The 24,109-nt window shown below is 40.6% G+C and overlaps 1 protein-coding gene across 1 annotated transcript in view; it reads left to right on the top strand.

Annotated features, from left to right (window-relative positions):
• The first annotated feature begins 362 nt into the window (after positions 1-362).
• pdzrn4 (PDZ domain containing ring finger 4) overlaps positions 363-24,109 on the top strand; it is a 35,726-nt gene continuing 11,979 nt past the window's right edge. Inside the window, exons 1-3 of the mRNA XM_031284929.2 lie at positions 363-893; positions 21,723-21,994; positions 22,825-22,927. Coding sequence (XP_031140789.1) covers positions 825-893; positions 21,723-21,994; positions 22,825-22,927 — 444 coding nt within the window. The 5' untranslated portion in view covers positions 363-824. The remainder of the gene's footprint in view (positions 894-21,722; positions 21,995-22,824; positions 22,928-24,109) is intronic.

Below are 24,109 nucleotides of genomic sequence, written 5' to 3'. Positions count from 1 at the left end.
TAGGGATTTTGCGTTTTTTTTTGTTGGTGAAATGTGTACAAACAGATAAAAAACAGAAGCACTCTTGAGCATACAAATACAGACACATGCACACAAACAAATACACACACACACACACACACACACACACATTAAGCATGTCCTTCACTTTGCCTGCAAGCAACAACACTGATGTTCAGATACTGAACCTGCCCAAGATAAGACCAGTCCCCTCCCTCTTCTCCCAGCCCCTTTTCCTTAAACAGCCAATGAGGAAGCTGTCTATTCATGAGCCGGAGTAGGAGCAGGCATGTGTAGGCAGCCTGCCACAGGAGGAGGTGTGTCTCCATCAGCCAAAAGTGTGTGAGCGTACGAGTGTGTGCTCACTCACACTGAGAGAGGAGGTGGTGAAGAAGAGAGAGAGAGTGTTAGGCATGCAAGTGAGATTCAAGGGAAGGAGTGACAGGCAAGAGGGAAAGAGAAGCCAGGTGCTTTTACTCATCTTACCACTGATACACTCCCCACACACACAGACACTGAAGGAACTACATCCACAACCTTTACTAAAGCAGTGAGCTGATACACGTGGGTGTGTGTGTGTGTGTGTGTGTGTGTGTGTGTGTGTGTGTGTGTGTGTGTGTGTGTGTGTTTGTGTGTGTGTGCGTTTCCCGCGCTCGGAGCGACAGAGGGGATCTCTGAGGATACACGAATGAGAAAGAGGAGTGGGGGAGCCAAGGAAGAGGAGCCCGAGTGTGTTTCGCCCCAGGGGGAGCTCACACACACACACACCGTAGACAGCACGCACACTCCAGCGGGCACTCTGCACTGTTTCCCTGACAACTAGAATGGGCTGCAATTTGTGCACCTTGCAGAAACGGGAGGAACACTACAAACTGCTGTATGAGATTGCACAGGTAAGTGAGACTTAAAGTGAAGAGAGAGGAGGTTTGGTGGGGTTGATAATGGGAAGCATCACTGTGATGAACTTCACGACAGCAGAGGCAATGATGATGATTATGATGGCAGGAATGGTTTTGAGAATTGAATTTGCCTCCAATGAGCAAAAAATGTTAAAGTGAGACAGGATAACAAGAAGGAACTGAGCAAAGTCATTTGAGAAAGAGGTGAAAGACAGGTTGAGTGGGAAACCAGGAGAAAAATGGGAGAGGGACATGAGAGAACTGTACAAAAAGGAGTTACTTCCAAGCAGCCAGGCGGAGAGCCTGTGTGTGTGTGTGTGTGTGTGTGTGTGTGTGTGTGTGTGTGTGTGTGTATGTTTGTGTGTATTCCTCTCTCCATCAAAGTGAGGGGAGCTAGTTATTTCTCCTGAGCAGCAGGAGATGTGAGAACAAGTTGAGCTCTTTTTCCTGCCCTGGCTCCAGGGGAATTCATCACATCTCCTCTTGCCTGTGACTGAAGCAATACAGTTCAAAGAACAACCGACAATTGTGTTCTGCTGTTTTTTCTCTGCTATCTGTCAGAACTGGACTTGTTTTTGTTGCTTCTTCTGACCTGATGTGACAGTTTTCACATTGCTGCTGCTGTCATGTAAAAAATACTATTCAACTTCTGCGATTCTTTTTTTTTTTTAATGCTTTTCATTTGAAGGTATATTTACAATATGTGTTGATGTAGATCATTGACCGTTGGCCCTTTTATTCATATAAATTACCCCAATAAATCAGCAGAAATTAAATATCTGAAAATCAAGAAATACATCTTTTTCGCTGACGCTCTCATTATTACCTCCACAAACGATCATATTGAGCAGTCATAATGAGTAGTAACACACTGTAAATGTATAACTTGTCATCTTGTATTGGGCTTGGCTGGAATGCGTCGATTAGATAAGTGTCAGCAAGTGTGAATCTACTGAAAAAAACATCTCCAATGTGCCATTCTTTGAGAAATAGAAGAAAATGATGTGTTTGTTCTCTCTGATTGCTTTAGAAAGTGGTGGTCAGTGGTATTTGAACAGGTTTTATCTGTTAATGTGAACTTTAAATTCAATTACAGAAGAAGATAAACATGTTGGTACATGGTTTTCTACAGCAAAGATATGGTTAAATGTGTGGAGCTGATTGTGGGGAAACACGTGCTCTGGGTTTTCTCTGTTGTTGAAGTACAGTATGGGCGAATATGAGGCCAGCAGCAAGGATTCATTCATCATTTAGTATGTTACACGGTTACAGACGGTAGGGAAACTGGATACATGGATACATTGGATAGCATTATGAGAATGAGCTGTTGTTCATTAGTTTTGTAATGTAAAATATATCATCTACCTACCATCTACCATCTAAAGTATGCAGTTGTGTCAAAAGTGTGTACATTTATAGCACTGGTGGGAAATAAACTCTTACTGTGTCCAATGATAATGACAGTGAGGCTGTTGTCAGTGATTTGATGTTGATGATCTTGTTATAGGCTCTATAAAATGTAAGAAATACATTATAACGACCCCAACCCTACATTGCTACATGCTGCTTTTACTCACAGCTCTGCAGTCTCATACTCATTATGTTCTCTGACTAAATTCCACCATGCTTTAATGAGATGGTGGATGTCTGTGTTGTCTGCCTGGGTGGTGTGCAAGAAAATTAGCCATGTCAGTTAAAGGAAACCCTAGAAGGGCATGGCTCCTTTGATACCATTGAGGTGAATTGAATAAACTGGCTGTAACAAAGAGATAAATATAGTAACCTACAGAGCAATGAACTATGTGCTGTCTATTTAAAGACATGTACAAAGGATGTGGCTGAATACATTGGAAAGAATGGTTTGACATTTTGGGAAATACATTTGCATTCTTGACGAAAGTTAGTTACAGTAAGAATGTTGATACAGATCTAGAATTACATGTTGACTGTACACTGCTTAACATACAGACTGTATGCGTTTGCTGATTATCTTACAGTTAACTGGACTTTACATATGGCACCAAAAACAACTAAAGCTCAGGCAATTTTCATTTGGCATAACATAACAACAGATGTATGATTGTATCATAAAGCATGGTGTTGGAGAACATAAAAGTGGCCCTTATGGTTTCCTCCCTATTCCGCATCACACTGTAGGTGTCCTGGCGCTGTGGCAGACGTCCAAGAATATTGCGAGCGTGTGTTTTTGTGTGTGTGTGTGTGTGTGTGTGTGCGCACGTGTGTGTGAGCGAGCACACCCGCTTACTGTTAAACGCTCTGTGGTGTGCATGTGACACTCGGCGAACACCTACAGTTCTCATTACCAGTTCAGAAGAAAGAGAGAAAAAGAGAGAAAGAAAGAAAGAAAGACAGAGCTCACCAGGCAGTAAGTGTGTCAGTGTGACTTTGTCCCGAAACTCTGAGGCTGAGGGGATTTGGCAAATCCAGAGAGACTCCTCAACAATCCTTCTGTCTCTTTTCTCCTTTATCATTCCAGACTCATTTCTTCTCCTCTCCTTTTTCATACGTTCTCCTTCTCCATAACCTTCATTAGTCTCTCTCCCCCTCTCTCTTTCTCCCTCTGAGCAATCTGTTTCTCCACTTTCTCATTTTACTTTGGCACACACACACACAACACTACACATTCTAAAAGTGTTTTTTGTTCTGTTGTACTTCTAACGGTGCTACACAACAGGCTACCACCTGCTCATTATACCAGTGGAAAACGAAATGATGCTGATGCTGTACTGTAGTAAAAGCAGGGGATAAACCATAGAACAGGTGCACAGTGACAATGGACTGGAGCTTTGGGACAAACTGTAACTCTCGTTAGATACTTTGGTGATGTAATATTCTTGTGTGTCTCTCAATCCCTTATGTCTTGGTCCTGACCATTGTGATTTCTTTTTAGAGCAATGAGACATTTGAGAATAACAGGTTGATTTTGTTGGAGTCGATTCTCACATTGAGTTTATAGACTGTATAAAAAAGGGGTGTAGCTTCCGGGTCTGAAAAGTGTAGCCAATGCGGAAGTGCTTTAAACCTGCATTTTTTTCTAATGGCCAGCAGGGGGCGACTCCATTGGTTGCAGAAGTCCAATTGTATAGAAGTCTATGAGAAAATGACCCTACTTCTCACTGGGATTATTACCTCAGTAAACATTTTCATAAGTGAATTTATGGTCTTAATCGCTAGTTTTAAGTGTTTTTCAATACAGCACAATGTTCATTTTGTAAATAATAGTCCAATAGACAATAAAGCAGGGGATGCTTTAGAGTGTGGCTACCTTTTGATTGACAGGTCGCTACCATGGCTACCTGCCAATCAGAATAGAGGCTTAGTAATGCATATCCATGACACTGTGTACATATAAATAGCTTCAAACTTGTTTTTTGGTGTTCATGTTTTCGTCGTCACACTTTGACCCTTTTACAGTGTGTTTTCAGTTAATGAAAGTTCATTGTAACATTTTGTCACATAAAAATGTCTTGTTCAGTATTCAGATGCACCCTGCTAACCAAGCCAGCTAGCTTGCGCTAGCATTAGGTTGTAACGAAAGTTGCAGATTTTCAACAGGCTCTGGGTCACTGCAGCGCAGACAATACATGCAGATTAACCATGCCAGCTCCCGGAGCAAAAGTCCGCCGGGTGATATGCGTCAGCCGGTTGAAAATCAGCAAAGTTTACCTCTTTAGCGTTTAGCTTAACAACACTGGCTTATCACCCAACCCCAGCTTCACCCCCTTGTCCAAATATTGGCACGGTTCCAAAAAATCAACATGCGCCAAAATGCCAATCTCTGGGTTTCAAAACAGTAATCCATGGCGCTGTGGCTATGTCATTTTCTTTTATACAGTCTGATCAAGTTTTACTCTGGTGAACTTTGACCCTCAAATATGCAAGCCGTCTTGACAGTGCTGACCTTTTAGGGGACGGAGAGCCAGAGAATCCAAAATGGAAGAAGCTATAGTAGCTCATTAGCTATGTTGCACCATCCAATTTCCCACTCCTCTGTCGGAGTATAAACAGCTCCACAGACGAGAATTGTTTGCAGACAGGAGACAGGAGTTGATGTTACAAATAGTTTTTTTAATAAACTGTGTGAACTTTTTGTCCCATTAGAGGACTGTGTTAACAAGCTTGCTAGCTGACCGTAAGCACGCAGTTCACAAGCTCCTTCTCCAATAAAACTTTTTATTGAATGAAATTATGTACAATCCTGACAGCAAAATTAGGGGTGATTTTTCATTTTAGATATTAAATGTCTGTTGTGGATGAAACAACAAAACAGACTGCAGCTATTTTTGAGTTATGGTAATAACTTTTCACCCAAAATGGATATAGTGTTTGTAACAGACCTGTTCAGCACCTTCCATTTTGAAAAACTAACGGAGCATTTCAGAGGCCAGTTCCAGTTTTCATGCCGCAGGCCTGCCTTGGTGTCTCCGGAACCACAGTGGCTATCTCTGTTCACACAGCTGCACTATTCTGACAGGACTGCTGGCTGCCCGACCCCTGCTGCCCAGAGGCCACTGAGAGATTTATGACTCTCGTAGACCATTTACATTCAACGTTTCATTTGTGATTTTGTGTGTGTGTATCTCTGCACACTCACACACGGGCTCCATTCTGGCTGTAGCAATTGCCATTCCATGTATTTTGCTTGTGGCTGTGTTAAATTGTCCCACACTCTCTGGCCTTCAGAGCCTCACTGGATACATGTGTTTTGTCCTTTTAGTTGTACCAAAGTCAGCACTATTGTATCACACAACAATACAAAATCCACTAATTCCTGATTAATAAGTTCAACTATCAGATGTTGGTTCACATATATAATATATAATCTTTAAAGTTATAATCCTTAAGGCAATATATCAAACCCCTGGCTTGTAAGCAGGGAAGTGCACAGACATTTGGACGGCACTGGCTCAAGGAAAAAAAAAGGCCTATAATATAATACTATGAATAATTATTTATTTGAAATTTAAACAAAACATTAAATATATTAACACAACTTATCTCAGTTCCCTTACGCAATTGTTTAATAGATTTAATAAAAACTCAACAAAATAATCAGTTCACACAGATACTCTTTAGAATTCATCAAGTTAATCACAAACACCAAAGGAAACTGCCAAAATGTGCATACATTGTGGCAGTTTCCTTTGGTGTTTGTATATATTTAGAATAATCAACTGACTGACAACTGGCCATGATGCCTCATCTAAACCTTAGCTAACTTATTACATAAGCTAGTAGCTCATGCATGTTAGCAAGACAGAAGTTAACTATTTGTTTTGTCTTTTGGCTAATTAGCTGCAAACTTGAGACACAAGAAAAACTTTCTAGGGTAGGAGCTGGAAGGGACTGCTGCCTGCCTGCCTGCCTGTGTGTGTGTGTGTGTGTGTGTGTGTGTGTGTGTGTGTGTGTGTGTGTGTGTGTGTGTGTGTGTGTGTGTGTGTGTGTGTGTGTGTGTGTGTGTGTGTGTGTGTGTGTGGCAAGCAGACACATTGCAGAGAGAGAGAGAGAGAGAGAGAGAGAGAGAGAGAGAGAGAGAGAGAGAGAGAGAGAGAGAGCGAGAGAGAGGGATCGACAAAGTCTAATACTCCGATCTGATATTTAGATTTTTTAAGTCAAATATATTTGTTTGACAGGGAAGCTGTGTGCAAACAGGAATATATTACAGGCTATATTTATTAATTGCTTAATTAATTATTCACAAACTTCCAAATTATATACTGTACGTATACCACAGTAACAAAGATATTACCTTTAAGTTGCACCTTGTTTCCCCCTCTTTGTCCATACACGGGTGTGTGACCCAGGCCAATCTTTGGTGTGAGCTTGTCCTCCAGAGACAGATGCTGTGCCACATGTCCAGCCTGTTAGACAGCATGGAGGGGGCTAGACAGTCACCCCTTCATCCCACCTCCCGTCACCAACTATGGTGTCCAGAGAGTGCCACACAGAGCAGGGGAAGCTGTGGTCAGACCCACACAGCCGTCACCTCCATATGGTCACCTCAGACCTGGACCGTGACTTCATCCAGATAGGGATGTGGAACATGTCAGTGCTATCATTTACATCGGCCTAAGAGGTTGCGGAGAGACGTGTAAAACAGAAAATCAAAAATAGCACCTATAACTGCAGTCTTAATGCACCTACAGCAAAATAACTGTGATGAATATAATCATCTACTCCCAGATTTCACCTCTGAATGATGTTTTTGGGTCATAAAATGTGCTACAGATGACCAGCAGGGGAGGATTCATCAGCTGTCCACTTACCAGAGAGGCACAACACTGATCCTGAACTGCCTGTCTCGGTTTCTCTGTTGGGAGTATTGAATAAAGTGACCTTTTCATTTTCCCTGCATTTTTCGGACCAACATCTTGTCTTTCTGTCTGTGAGGGTCAGAGTTTGACCTTTTCACCTGTGAATCTAATTCCACTTGACACCTGCGTGTGGTTTTGAATGGCAGTTTTGTACTGCATGTCAAAAACTGGAACAAATTTCTCAAAACATACATCTTTACTTGCATTTAAATCCAGTCTTATTCTATCTCATTTTACTGCAAAAAAAAAAGTTTAATGATCACACTTTCAAAGCTTAGAGGTACTAAATAACAAACTTAGGGTAAAGTTTTTTTCCCCCCTAAAAGTGTTAATGTAGGATTATGGAAATGAACTCTGCTGTTGAACACAGATCATCTGGTGTCTTCCATCATGGTTATAGTTGCTTGTTGGAGCACAGCGTGGCGGTAATACTGCATGATTTAGAGGTGCATATGGCCTCGTCATCAGCGCCGTGGGTAGCACGTCTTTTGGTCGCCGGCCAAAACTGGAAATAGGAAATGGGTGATTATTCAGCGTCAGGTTAGTTCCAGGTTAATACGGGGAAAAGCACCCTGGTGTTGTTGTGTGTGTTTGTTCGCAATTGAAAATCTGGACAATTGGAATAGAATGTGAGATATTTTTGATTTTACTATAAATTAATTTTTGTGTATGTGTGTTTCCTTGCAGTGTGTGAGCGACAGGGATGATGACAGACAGCTTTTCATTCTGTACATCGATGTCCATGTGTAGCTGGTGTCTTTCTTTGTGTATCTGTCTGCCTGGCTGCAAGCAAACATACACACACACACACACACACACACACACCACGTTCTTGCTCAGTGCATATGTGTGTGTTTGTGTGGGGGTGGGTGGGGAATCACAAAGTCAGGGGAAGACGGGTCTGGCGTGTAGGGGGGAACAGCAACACTCGCCGTTTCGCTCCACCAGCCAACGATCTCCCCCTGCGTTGGCTCTGATAAGCCCAGGATGAAAGCCCTTTTTGTGGGCAGAGTGACACTCCTCATCTCTTCCCCCCCCCCTCCTCCTGTCTCCCCTCCACACAAGGCACACATGAATCATGTACACACAACTACACAGCATTGTTAAGAGGTATGCCTATTTACACATACTGTGTACATTCATGTACCACACAGAGGGAAAATCACACAGGGTCCATCCATTCGTCAGCTTTATGGCGTGTTTTCCCTTTTTTACGACTGTGTAAAAATGTCATTCAAGCTCTCAGTGCCTGACAAGAAGACTTATCAGTTGTTATCAGCCTCTAGCTGATTACCATACTCACTGATCGGCCAAGTAGCCTGGCCAAGATGATAGGAGGAAGGGGGAAAGAGAAGGGTGGGGGTGAGGGAAAAATGGAAAGGTAGCGTGGGGAAAAAAGGTGTGAGAAAGAAAATAAAGGGAAGCATGAGGGGAGAGAACCAGAGCGAGAAAAGACGAGCCATCAATAAGTCCTTTAAATCCCCCCATTCTCCTCATCATAAGTCTTGCCCTTTCCTCCTCCTCCTCCTCCTCCTCCTCCCATCACTTATCAGTCGCCAAACACAGTTTTAAATCCGTTCCATTCCACTGCCACTGTCTGTCTTCCTGCCTGTTTGTCACTGTCTGTCTATCCGACTCATTAATACACTTTGGCGTGACCCCGCCCTCTGAGGTGCCACACATTTTCCCTGCATGTTGGAAAAACCCTGCAAAGAAAGATCTAGTGATGGAGGCCGTCTGTCAGTCATGTGTGGGAGGGAGACAGACTCTTTTTGTCTAGTCTCAGTGTGTGTGCTGTCAGCCGGTGATTGTTATATGTTTTGAAGTCAACCTTGTGCCAGAATAACCCAATAATGCACCTTATGGCCACACACTGCAGGCTATGTTTTGTCAGGTTACACAGATGTTACGATGAACCATCTGGAGCTGTTATGGATATGTTGCAGGCATTTGCTGCTACACGACGCCACAAAAATGCACACATACCGTACACACAAAACAAAAAATATTTCCCTAGATATTTAGCTGTTTCAGGGAAAAAAATGCTAAAACACAACTTCTGAGACATAAAAACCTCTAACATCCTCCATATTAGCATAACATTTTTCTTTTCTTTTTTGGCAGCGAATGTGCAATTCTCATCTGAGACCAAATGTCAGTTTAACTATAAAAAGAAAACCTCCTCTTTTTTTCCCAGCTCTTTTTTCTCTATGCCAAGGTTTTCTCCATCACGTATAATCATTTGGGGAAGACAGAGGTATTTCTTACAGCTTTTTTCAAAGAACAGTGGCTCTGAGTCGAGAACAATTACAGCTTGTAATGTCAGTGATGATGTTTTCTCTGACAGCCATCACGACACCTGCTCTATGGCATGTTGTCAAAGCGAAATAATTCTGCATATAGTATGTGTCTTAATAAGGCTGTTAGCTAAAAGCTTAACAATGCAAATGCATTGTTGCACTGCCACTGCCAAGTGTGTTCTGAACCCACAGGGTGGATCATGGGTCCAGGTGGTCTAAAGGGAGATTAGGTTACAGCAGGGTGCCGGTGTTGAATTCCCACTTAACCAACTTGGGTTTAGGAGTCATTAGGCCCATTCAGAGCCTGGCAACGAGTCTAGTTACAGATAGAATAACACTAAACCATCTGCATAGTAGGGGGGGATGATTACATTTAACATGGGGTGTAACCATAAGCCTTGTGTTGATATGGGAAATGCCCTCAGGATGGAGAGTGGCCGAAGTAATGTGGATGGTTCTTTGTTGTTGTTGTTAGTTTGCGGAAATGTATTAGATTGTCTCTTCTGTGCTGTAGTTTCATTTAGTCTTGTTAGGTATAAATTATGGCTGTAAATATGGATGTTACAGCAGGTGCAGGCAGTACATACCGTAACACAGTCTTGTTCAAAACAATAAGTGCAAATTATTGTCTTCAGAAGATGGTTAAGACAATTAAAGAATAACACGCTTCTCTGTTGAACATTTCACAAACGTTGTTCAAGGCATATCGTCTGCTCATCCTCTTGTTTTCCAACACCAGTCTTGGTGTGGGTTGAGTGTTTTCCCTAAAGTGTCATGTCAGAAAAATTCACTTATGTCTGGAATTGTTCAAGCAGAAATCTTCCAGAGATGTGTATTTTGGTTTAAAGGAAACCTTACTGTGCGTACTCTTTTTGCCCTACTGATAGAAATGAGAGAGGAGGAAGGAACTTAAAACCATGACTTTGTGCAAAAAAGGCTTCCAAACAAAAACTTATTCGGCATTCTCTTCCAAAATGACCCATATGTGCGCTTCCTGATCTGATGGCCCTTTGGGATTTACATTGCTTGTCTGTCTGTTGCAAAAATGACTCGTTGGGTGTGGTTTAGACACAAAAGCTAATTGGTTTAGTTTAGGGAGAGATTGTGGTTTGTCAATCTACACTCATACTTCTTTTCTGGAGCTTTCAACCCTCAGTCAATAACATTTTCTCATTGCCATGGAACTGCAGACGTTCAAACTTTCCATCATGCTGAACAATTTCACAACTTCTCGTCCATGTTGGCTCAAAGTCACACACTTTGCTGACCCACCGTCCAACCTGATTTCACCCCTAAGAGTTTTTTCTGTACTAAAACAATGTCATATTACTACTACTGCCGCCTTCTAATACATAAGTCATACCTTACACAGCCAAAAGTCAGGTAAATGTAAACTAAGGTAATTTAAAAACACAACCAATGCTGGTGTTTTTCTCATGGTGATCCAAATAGAACCAGATTTTGCTAGCCCTGTACTCCTAAGAGCTACTTCCACATGTTGCATGTACTGTATGTATTTATCAAGGAGGAAAGTAAGTGTGTGGAGGTCAGGGTGATGGATGGGTGTGTAGCATGTGTGACTTTTATGCATGACTGGAGTTTGCATACTGTCACAAAATAATGTCCCCTTTTTTATTAACCATAATGGTAACCCAAACTGTAACACTTTCCCAAATCTTACATTTTGAAAGGAGGAATTGAAAGAATGTTGGCATTGGACATAAATAATTTGAATGCAATCCAGAATTTTGCAGAACAGTCCAATATCGATTTTGTCTAATTATATGGTTGAATATTTCCCTTCAAAAAGATCAGATGTGGGATATAAGAAGTAAAAAATCCCTCTCATCTTCCTGAATGCAATAGTTCTTAGTCAGCCATCATCATTACAACATGCTTCATGGCCTCGTTACATGCAGATTCTCATAAATGAGGCCTGTGACCCAATTTGAGAAACGGGTTTGATTTAGAGTCAATCTGTGATATAGTGTGAAAATTACCCAAACACAGTCACTAATCATCTGACTGATAATGTGTTGGTGGCAGATGTGATTAGTCATTGACTCAGTCATATTGTAGACTTACATTCAGCTACCTGAAACTGTCAATACAGTCTTGATTAAGGCGGGCCGAATGAGGGGTAAATTGCACCACAGTGTGTCTCTCACTTAACTAACCCACCATGCTTTTGGATAAAGGTATTTTTCATCGCATTTTCTTGCCCGCTCACAGTTAGTGGAGTATGAGGTCGTTTTTCTTCTCCACCAAAGGGGCGGACTGGGGAAGCTTCACGTTATGAATAATGCTAATGGGTTGGGTGCTTCCAGAGAGCATAAACATGCATCACTTTAACATGAAAAAGGCAAAGGTTTGGTGGGAGGAGGAAAAAAAGGAAAGTTCACACTCCAGGCTTCTTAAAAAATACTTAATTTTATGCAAAAAGCAGCACGTAAATCTTTTATTTTTCTATGCTCCCCAGTAAAATGTTTTCACTTTCCAAGCTTTAGCATGTTTTGCTAATTATGCCCCTGCATCCGGAGCTGGCTCCTTTAGCCTTGAACCAATCTGTGCTCATGTGAATAACAAGATTCATGGGAAGACTTAATAAGGATGTTCCCTTTTCAGAAAACAGTTTTAAATTTAAGATTAGCATTATCCCACTGATTTATGATGTAGATTAACTCACTACTAAAGGATTTTGACTTCAGTGTCCAATCATTTTGCATCTGGATTGCTGTCTTAATTCAAAGATTATGAACTTGGGAATGTTTTTCTGTTACATAGTTATGAGTCTACAAAAAGGCTTTAAGCGATGAGAGGCTATGCTAATTTCTGATTTATTCAGTCAGTATTCATTCAGTCTCAGTTCTATCTCTGTCTGTCTCTTCACTGGTGTTTGCATGTGGTGTCAGTTTCATGACACCATTAAACCCCTGCTAGTGTGTCTGTACGGTTTACCCTCAGCATTGCCGTTGCTTAGATCCAGAACAATGAAAACAAGGGCAGCAGAAACTGAATGGAATTTTTTAAGAGCCAATGTCACATCTAAAAGTTAGTATTTACTACTGTGCTCAATCAAACTCTAAAGAACACTTGTTTCTTTTCCCAAAATAACTCAAATGTTTTGTTAATTTTGGTATTTAAAGAGACAAGTTCCTAAACACTACATATCCAAACTAAATATTTCTTTAAATAAATTAAAATTATTTTTATTTTTATTTTTTAAGCTAAATACAGTACAAGAATAAATGACATGCTATGTTCAGCTTTCCCATATAGAACACATAACCTCTTTGTGAACTCAGCCATCTGGATGAAATATGTGGCTCTAATCGGTGACCCCCGTGAGCCTAATTCAAACTCATCGCTGGTATGTTTCGAGGTGCTGGAGGAAGGGCCAATGTATTGTTCAGCCCAGCTCACTGACTGTTGTTTTAATGGCAGATGAGAGATTAATGGTGATCTAATGACTGTGGGGAGGACACAGCACAACAATAGAGTCCTGGCACAGCGCAGGACAAGTACATTAGTCAGTCTGGACAACTATCTACATGAATGCACATACACACACATATAAAAAGCATACATGTGTGAAATGTATAAACAAAAAACATCCCAAGACACAAACACATATGTACAGAGGCACACAGAGTGCAAATGTTTATTGATTTGTCTGTAAAGAAGTTTTGCAGTCATCTGCCATCAGTGCACCCTGTCTCATCACAAGCAAAACAAACGGAGCTAATTCTCAAACCCACCAACCCCCCAATGTGACAAAAGAAGGCTAATTTATGCATTGCCGTCATGGTGTGCGAGGAATAAGAGTGTGTCAGCGGGGCTGGATGCTCACTCGTGGATAGGGGTAATTGTGATTTGGTTGCTAGGATGTTGAGGGTAATGAATGTCTTGTTGATGCAGTTTGTCATAACCCGTGCCATCCCTGGCTGCTTGAGGACACAGATCCTATTAGTTAAACACAGACACATTGTCCCTACCATGATGTATGAGCCCACCAAGCAGAAGGCATTTGTCATTTTATGAGAGAAAATGAAGAAAACTGCAAGGCTACAGTAGATGTTGAATAAGATAAGATTAAACTAGGCAATGTGAAGCAAACTAGTTGACTTTTGCTATTGGGTTTTTAGTCGCTATAGATAGTTTTTTAATTGGACTTCATTTGCTTTCCATTACCTCAGTGATGATACAGTAGGAGGTTGTTTTTTTCTTTTGAAAGTATCACTAGCACATACGCTGCTGTGGATGACGTATGAATAAAAGTAAAATGCTCATATTGTAATTCCAAAAAGCAGAATACAAGACAAATCATGTTTCATTCCAAGGTTTTACCAGTGAGAAGCATCTGTATTCATGAAGCCTAATTGAAAGGAAACCTGCCTTGCATGTGGAAGTGGTACAAAGAGCAGGAAATGAGATGGTTCTTAATGCGTTCACTGACAGATGATAACCTTTGATTTCCCACCACTTACATCAGAAATGGCTGCTTGGAATGACAGTCACAAGTCAACAGTCTCTGATGCCTGCATGCATGTTTCTAATGCTGGTGTTGTCACGCTGGGGTGAGGAAAGATAGACGTGAAGAGCTGGAGAGGAGAAAACCCTTGAGACACACAAAAACACATAGGTACTGTAGAAACAGAGACTGAATGCAGTGTTTTTACCCACTGGATCTAAATTAAATGGGCTAACTTACAGTGACAATGCCAGACAAAAGGGGAAATAAACAATTGACAGCAAGACAAAGAAAAACACTACACATACAGGAGAATGAGAGAAATAAAAGAACTAATAAAATGAAATCAAAAATCAATTCCAGTCATTTTAAAGACAATAGAGATACATGTTGCCATAAAAGATTAATATAATTTTTTGTTGCATATTTTAAGCAATGGTGCCCATCTTAACTCACCATTTGTCAACATTCAAATGCAGAAACGGGTAAACAACAGAAGTGTTTAAGTCAGGTATTTGACTGCACGGGGTCATATGGACTCATTAGTATTCCATCCAGGGGTGATGTTTCAGCAGAAGCAAAGGTATGGCAATGTGACATGGTGTCAAGGACCTACTGTGCTATTGAAAACTGTTTAAACAGACATGTAGCTCTTTCTCTCTCACACATTCACAGTGCCTAATGTTTGCATGTAATGGACAACTTACAGAGAGCAGTGCTTTCATTGTATCTATTTTAGAGCATATTTCAGCACCATGGACAGTGATCGGATTATATTAAGTGATGGATATGTAGTTTTCCCACTTTTGGTAATAATGACAAACTGCTGAAGTCACATATCCAATATTGCTGTTGTTGAGATCTCTGTCTCCACTTTAGCTGAGCTAACATTAGCAAATGTTATAGTTTTACAGACTGACAGAACAAGCTGCTGCTCAGCTCTAAATGACTGGAGATCCTAATTAAGGTGATTAAAATATTAACGTAATGTACTTAGAGTAACTGAGGGATTCCAACTATGTTTTACTGTCTACTAGCATTAGCTGTTGGTCAGTGCTCGACTGCTACCTAGCTAACGTGACAATGAAAATGGCGTACACAGGCAGCTAGCTCTACATAGTTTCTTGACCTACTGACTCATCCCTCTGTTGGTCTTTGTATAATTTTGATATTTAAAAATTAGAAAGGATTGGAATGGCCTCTAGCTCACCCAGTAAGAGCGTTCGCCCCATGTTGGAGTCCTGCAGCGGCCTGGGTTTGAATCCGACCTGCAGCCCTCTGCTGCGTGTCATCCCCCATCTTTCTTCCCCTTTCACATCGATCCACTGTCACTACAATAAAGGGAAAAGCCCCAAAAACATTATCTTTAAAAAAAAAAAAAAAAAATTTGAAAGGATTGCTTGTTTTATTTCACTCTCTAATACATGAAAAAAAAATACATGTTGACACAGCTTATAAATGTAAAACATGAGAAGGCTGCCAGCATTGATATCTCAACCATGATTTTATGGGGGACAATTAGGCGTAGCGATGATGTAGAAACAAGACATTTTATGTTATAAAGGGGTCAAAGGGGGCAAAATCGAGTTAGATGAAGATTGTCTGAAAATTCTGGGAAATGTTGGAAATAATCTTTTGTTTTAGCCCTCCATTGGAAGGTAGCAGCGTATGATCAGCTGCAGAGCAGCAAAGTCGATCTTGTTGAAGGACACTTCAGCAATGCCAATGCTTCATGATGAGGGGCTTGAATGCAGGATAACCAGTTGAAGGACGGGAACACCAGCCTGTTACTTGTAGCAGATATTAATGAACAGGGACATGTGAGAAGCACTGATTTCTGTTGTTGCTGTGAGCCTGTGAAAAGCCATTTTAAGCACACCACTCTTTTGCTAAAAGTTCATACATTTTAAACTTTTAATGCTCCCTCTGAAGCTAAGATCTAAAAGCTAAAACCAGCCAGAACTGTGAAGAGTGATTCCAAGAGAAAACACAGTGTAATCTACCGCACACAGATACTGTGTGATGTAGAAGGGATTGACCTGAGCGGGGTACTTAACATCCGTCCCGACAGCCGCTATTTAATCCCGTTTCATGTTGTCATGCGGTCTTCCTCCATGCAGAACTAATTGGTTGTTTTTGCCTGTTGTGCAGGAGCCCATGTCTGTGAAAAACTGTGAAGGACACTCATTACAACTTGTACAGACACTCTCAGGCGAGGACATAGATGCAATCATGGGTGCAGACGAGCACATACACACAGGCAGGAAAAACTGAACTGCATTTGGTGAATAAGGGTCCTAATAAGAGCACTGAGCGAAAATCTCCTTGAACCCATTGCCATAGCTTATCACACACATACACAAATACACACATATGCACATCACAAGGCGCCACTACTACTACCAACACAAACACACATCTTTCGCACCCCATTCCGCACTCTCTCTATCTGATTTGCATTTTGGTTAACACTCTAATTGCCTCTCATTAAATACCTTGTCACGTTGATTAATTGGTGCGATACAGAAATGTAAAACAGCAGAGCGTTACAATGAATAGTGAACAGTTTCTGATTGGGAAAGACGAACATTCCAGGCTGTAAATGCAAAACAGAGGTGAAATCTCACTAACTCCTCATGCACTTTTAAGTTGAGTCAGGGTTTTTCTATTCCTGAAGTGAATCTGTTGAACTCTGAAGAAAATGGAACAGTTTTCAGAGTTACCTGGGGTTAAATTTAGCATTTTGACTCAGAGTTAGCATAACAGCAGTCATTTACCCCCGAGAAAGTAATCATACTCGGCTTGAAAATTGAAGTTAGAATTGTAGTGAATTATATATTTTAGCCACTCTTAGCCACATTTTATACAAAGCTAAGGGATTCTCTATGTCCTTTGAAATGGCAAGTGCTGTAATTGTACAGTAGCCTAAGTGAGAGGTAGAGTTGTTTTCCCAATTTTCTGACTTCAGAGCACAATTTAAAAGTTATAAGAAAACTAAACCTCCCTGATGTCTACAGTTTGAAAAAGTAGAATGTCATCTTACAAAAGTTCTGTAATTTAGAGAAAATCCGGATTTTTCAAGTTAGCAACTAGCTAACAATGGGAGGTGCAAACATAGCACTCGCCACCTTTGTTGAGGAAAATCAGGGAAATGCAAACTCTGAACAAAAAACAAAAAATGTCAGAGCAAGCAGTGCAAACATCCAAAAGCTTCTCACACAAACTTCAGTTTTAGATAAATTGTTTATAAAAAATAACTTTCCTGTGAGTCCAACCAAAAGTAATCACAGAAGTTAGCACCCTGGATTAGCTGCATAGGGAACTACTTACGGGGCAATTTGCTAACCAAACTAGCTGCCTGAAGTTGCCTCTAAATCCTAGTTTAGATTAGTTAGAGGTCAGATAGTTTAAAGTTATTGTATAATGTTGAACTTTAGCTGTAGTAGAATGTTTTGGAAAGACACAGTTTGAAAACAAAGAATGGGGAAAAAGATTTATTTCAACCCTGTCCTTTCTGTTTTGCTAGCTTGCCCTGGGTGCTTGTCACACATGCATCAATGGCATTGTGGTATTCTCATCCCGCACAAGGCAAGGGTCAATGTGATTCAGTTGACCGAGCATGGCCCACCAGTTGCACAGCCTGCCACTCAAATTTATGAAACCATCATCTTCTTTGCCTCCCGTGCACTAGGTGATATTGCATGTCAGAGACTTTTATTATTGAAATGATACATTTATGACAGTGAGCCCTCGCCACATGAGAGCGGCCTTCTGAATCATCTCAATGCAGCTAAAGGAGGAAGAGAAATGAGATTTGACAGATTATTGAAACACACCACCTGCGCTTCCTCACTCATCACAATATGCCAATTTCAATGTAAAAACAATCTTACTTGTATTGAACTGAGGTTCACAAAAATCATGATCTGGGGGATTTATAGAAGAAAGCTTGCTGCTGGTGTTGTGCGCTGTGTGTCCTCAGAGGCAGACGAGGTTGCTGTTGAATAGGCAGGGGGTCTTTCGCAGCTTATTGTTTCGTGGTCCATTGTAAGCCTATTCAGTCTGAGATACTGCCATTATTCAGTCAAACATAGCGAATGCAAACAACTGCATTGTAGAGCTGTTTTAAGTCTGTAGGGAGCTGATGTAATGTTTAAACTGTGTGTGTACATGTGTGTCCGCTTCCATTTGCTTACAATGTCACCATATCTGTCAGATTTAGCTGTGAGGTTGAGTGGTTTCCATCACGCTCTTATCTCTGCGCAGCAAACACCCATTCACATTTACACACACAAACACACACACACACACACACACACACACACACACACACACACATTCTTATCTCTGGACTTTCCTTATCATTCTATTTTGTATTTAACAATATTTAGCCATCTTAGTGGCCAACTGATTCAACCCTGTGACACATTAAAAGGTTGACATGAGCCCTTTGAGCATATTTAAAGCCCCAGGCCTGGCACTCATTGGCTTTCACTGTGCTACTTTCAACCCTGCCTCAACACATGTACCAGCCATTTCTACACCACGGCCCACTAGTAACCCAGTATAGTCACTGATGTGTGTAATTGGTGCATCACAGGCAGCAAAATGTGACATTAATAGCTGGTAGCTGGGCCTCGCCGTTTGATGTCTGTGTGATCTTAGAAGTTAAAGAAGTTAAAGGTGACTTTATTGTAGAAATTGTAGAAATAATGGATTTATTAGCGTCACTGATTGGTTTGTCGACTGCCGTTTTAAAGCATAATGTTTGGCAATTTGTCCGTTGCCCTCTTGGTTTTTCGAAACCGGACGTGACGATTTTTGGACAAGAGGTATTTGACTAACTAGCCAATCTGTGTTAGCCTTTTAACCCTTTTCTTTACTGTCTCCGTAGTCACTGCCTTTTTTAGACCAGTATGGATAGATTAGATTAAAAAAAGACAAAGAATATGCAATAAGTGTCTCAAGGAGTAATAACAAACATACAGTACAAAGTAAGCCGATAACAAATGACATTTTCAGTAAGGGTTGTAGATCGATGATGACACACACACACACACACACATACATATAAGCTACAGTATATTTTGCCCTCCAAATCTATAGCACACCACTTTGAACCTTGAACTTTAAAGGAAGACAGACAAGAAGCTTGGTTTAGGGCTACTGGGAACCATTTTTATTGGCAATGGTAACCTTTAACTTGAGAGGTATATGAAGGCTATGCTAGATTGTTCATTACAGCCATCCCTACAGACTACCTTGAACTACTATTTTTAGTGTTCTCGTGGAGCATTCATGAGTTATATCAGATGATGTAATGAGTTGATATTGTGTCTCTGTCAGCTTGGTCTCAAGAGCGCAGTAGAGTAAAGAGAAAGGGAACTTGTAATCAAAGTGAAATTACTGTTCAATATTGATGGAATCCAAACATCTGCACGTCTCAGTACAGACATCGTACTTGCACGTATAGCTTCCATGCATGCTTGCCCACTCACACATATAGATAAAGAAGAAAATCCCATTCGACCATTCCTATGTGGACACAGTATTTGCAAGAGTAAACAATAATATCAGAATAATAGAAAACAGAAAAAAACAACACATAACAGAAAATGAGGATATTTCAATGAAACATAAGAATGGTTTTGATTCTGAATCATTTTGCCCAATCTACATCTCAATTGACTCAAAGCTTAATGCCCTTCTCTAACTTGTCTTCTCCTCTTTATTTCCTCATTTGTGGTTTAATTATCCCTAATGCTTTGTAAATTCAGTGTATATGATGTACAAAATGTGTGTTGCGCACAAACGCATACACACACACACACACACACACGGACGCACATAAAACCTGCGCGTTCTGAGCCATTATCCCCGGTCTTTGTCACATATGCTGGCTATTAATCAGCCACCAGTTAGCTCATCAGCAGTCACATTGAATAGAGGAACAGCAGGTAAACACACAGGCAGGCGTACCCGCACAATCACTTCCTACTTTCTAGGGCATTCCCTCTGATTGGAGATTAATGTGTCCATCTGGACCTCATTACACCTCAAAAATGTTGTGGAACTTTCTATAAACTTTTTCTGAGATTAACATTCAAACAGGAAGATAAAATGCAGTTAATATGTGTGGAGGAGAACTTTTATGTGTCAAACACACAAGTAAGGTCACAGGTTGCATGCAACTATAAGTTAATTGCCATTATAGCTGCAGATGGTGATAGGATATGGACTGATGGGCACTTAAAGCCATTGGAACATGTTACATACCCGATGCAAGGTTTAGCAGGCCTATACATCAGAAAAAGAAACATATAAACACGTTGTCCAATTTGCTGCTGCTATGCCCTTCCACCAGGCTAAAATATACAAACCCCAATTCCAGTGAAGTTGGGACGTTGTGCAAAACGTAAATAAAAACCGAATACAATGATTTGCAAATCCTTTTCAACCTATATTCAATAGAATACACTACAAAGACAAGATATTTAATGTTCAAACTGATAAACTTTGTTTTTTTGCAAATAATCACTCGTTTTAAATTTGATGCCTGCAACACATTCCAAAAAAGCTGGGACAGGGGCATGTTTACCACTGTGTTACATCACCTTTCCTTTTAACAACACTCAATAAGCGTTTGGGATCATTGTATTCTGTTTTTATTTACGTTTTACACAACGTGCCAACTTCATTGGAATTGGGGTTTGTATAAGAGACATTTCTGAATGTAGCCCTTCACATTTCTAATTTGTTCTCCCAATAATGATGCTGACATTAGGCATATGCTTCCACATTTTAAGCCCTTGACAAACACTCTGACACTCTCAGACATCCAAAATCAATGCAAACAATCAATTTCAGGAAGTGACAGGCTGAAAATGAACTTCACAGCCTAGGCATACAGAGGTTAAACTAATTGGGTTACACTTAAATGCAAAGGTGCGTTTGTGTTATCACGTTGACAGCTGTCAGTGTGACATCTCTTCCCGACTGAATCCCTTGTGGCTCAACCTTTTCTGATCGCGCAAATTAAGTAGACGCTGCTTGCTAAAACTGATATTCCCAATGGAGCACGGTCTACCCCACTGCTTTGCTGCTCATTTTCTTAAATCAGTATTATTATTAGTCTACGTCTAATGAGCTTAATGGTACGAATGCAATGTAAATAATGCATTTGAGTTAGATTGATTGGAAGAAGAATATTGGTACAAAAAAGAACAAGATAAAATGAGCTCATTAAAGAGTTTTTCTCTGCTGCACTCTAGTATATTATACAGTCTGTGTAAATTTGGTTAGAGAAGCGCATTTGTGAGTAGCTGGTCAGCAGTTAACATGTCTGAACCTTCTGGGAAAGTGTACCGTGTAGATAAAAACATGGACGAATATGCAATGTGCTCCCTCCATCAAGAATTACCGCCAAAGTGCCCTTTATAAAAGCATTTAACTTTCAGTCACTTTCCTGGAACAGGTTGTTGCTGAAGAGAGCATGCATGTCTGTCAGATCGTCCTTGTATAAATGAGGGTTAAAAAAAAGGCTGTGATCTTTAATAAATGTGCAAGGTCTCCTTTCACTTTCTACTGACTAGTCACTTCTTTTAAGAAGCAGTATATACTGTAATTATTGTCACTGACAATGGAATTCAATCTTTTTACGATAACATGCAACATGAAGGACAGGGTGTCCTAATGATTTGGTCTCCTCATCCCCCAGGTGAACGGGCGCAACTTCTCCAAGGTTGACCATGAGGAGGCAGTGGTGGAGGCCATCAGGCGAGACCCCATCGTTGTCCAGGTTCTCCGGCGAACCCCCACCAGATCCACGGCCGCTGTTGCACATAACTACAGCGGCGCGCCACAGAACGTGTCTGTGGTGGATGTTTGCACGCAAACTGACATTACCTTCGAGCATATTATGGCACTGTCGAAGCTTCGGCCTGCTACTCCGCCCGTCCCCGACATCTGTCCCTTTCTTTTGTCCGACAGGTGGGGCAAACACTTACTATACAGATGTAGCCATTGCAAGAAGTTTTCCATCTACTGAAACACCGAGATGACATGGATAGGTTGAAAATGCTTACCCCATGTTTTGTAAACTGGAACCAGGATATATTTTCCATCCCAAATAAACCTGAAGCTTCCCTGAGGCTTCTCCATTGTTCTCTTTTATTTCATGGTAGTAATTAAGCAGTTGTATCATAGTGTGGAAACCTCCAGCAAAGCTAAGTACTTTGTCCCTGTGATATCATTATGTGGAGCCAACCCCGCATGCAATAATTGCTTCTGTGTGCTACATCCATTTTCTTTAATGGAAGCTTTTGCTGGGCGATTAAAAGCCAATGGGCTGATAGAGCGGGCATTCTGGCGCAACGTCCATTCTGTGGCTATTTATAGGGCTTTGCTGGGCAGGAGATGAAATCAATTTGTCCTATAAAACTACAAATCTGCCAGTCTGGGTCAATGATTATGGAGAGGCAGTTATCATGGAACAATTTACAAGAGGTCATGATTTTTATGTGGCGATTGGTTGATGTTTGCATTGCTTGTTAAGAGTTTTGTTGCAACATGAGAAAAAAACTACTTTTATGTAAGGGTTCTGCTATGTTGCACGATAAAGATCAGAATATTTTATGTTTTTTTTTTTTTTTCTCAAAGAAGCCATTTAAAACATGCAGCTAATAAAACTAACATCACTCTCACACTGCCAAAGACATTCAATAATTTATCGGCTTATTTCAAATTTGTGATAACAACCCCGAAGACATACATATGGGAACATCAATGGTCTTTAACTATCTCTTCTTCTTTCTCTCTAGTTGTCATTCCATCCACACCATGGAGCATGAGTTTTATGAATGTCCAGAGTACCTGTCCAATATCCCAGCAGAGGTGGAGAGGACTGAAGAATATGAGTATGAGGTACGGTTTTGCATCTTCCTGCTATATTAGTGTACTTTAAAGTACTGAGACAGTACAACATGTTTTTTTGCCTTTCAGTCAATATGTCCACAACTTTGGTCCAGAACAAGATAACTTCATTGGTATATATTGCCATGGTCCACATCAGATACATATACCCTATTTTCCTTTCATCTCTCTACTGTTGGCTATCCAATGACGAAGAAAAAAAAAACAGAAATATCAAAACATAATGGGCAAGTTGCAAAGGGAATTTATCAACAACATGTATGCTCCCCAGAGGGTGAACCCTTTCCATTTTGGACAATTCATTATCCTTCCTTTGCTGCTGTTATTTAAACATATTTTGATAGGTGCTGAAAAGGATGTAATAAACTGATAGTGATATACAGTGTATTCATTTTTCCAATGAAAAATTGAATGGTGATAATGCTGTATCACTCATATGAAGTCCCAGGATGTGCACAGCACAATACTTACTAATAGAAATGCATGTTGGGCATTGCTGTGGCTTCAGATTTCTAAGCTATTCCAACTAGATTGAATGCAGTTGGACAAGAGGCCACTGTTGTGTCAGTAATACACAACCTCAGGAGACAATCCAAGGTCAGCCCTGGCGTGTGATGATCACAAGTCCCACAACAATACAAGAAAATTGGCTGCCCCTTGTGAAAGCTGCATCTACACTTTAGATTGTTCTGAGTAGCATAGCAAAGACCCAGGGCTTAGGCCGAAAGAACATTCTTCATATAATCTTTCCAAAAGAAAATCCCTGTCTGAAAGGCCTCCCTGTTGAATTACCATTGGGTTTCATTCACAGGCTGTTAGTTTCCCTTTCATCATGCACTGTCCTTCAGAAATATTTGTGTCCCCTTTTTAGAAAGCCATTTTAAGCTTAATAAAATTTGTGAATGTCTTGTGGTTAAAAAGCAAGCACTCACTGTTCGTTTGGGTGACCAATGTTACAGAATGTAAAGACCTTGCACTGATTAATGCATTTGATTATGTTCAGTTGTGGCTGGAGGATTATCTGCCATTTAATTAAGAGTCTTATCTTCTGCATTTCCAAACTTTGGTCTGGTGTATGGTCGACAGGACTAAAAATATTCTATATTAAAAAATACAACTTAACCTCAATAATGATGCCTTTGCCTTTACGTGGCTAGTTTGGAACGGCACAAT

This window comes from Sander lucioperca, chromosome 20 (genome assembly GCF_008315115.2).
Source record: "Sander lucioperca isolate FBNREF2018 chromosome 20, SLUC_FBN_1.2, whole genome shotgun sequence".
NCBI classification, from domain to species: Eukaryota; Metazoa; Chordata; class Actinopteri; order Perciformes; family Percidae; genus Sander; species Sander lucioperca.
Note: the sequence above shows the minus strand (reverse complement) of the source record. Positions and strands in the feature narration are given on the sequence as shown.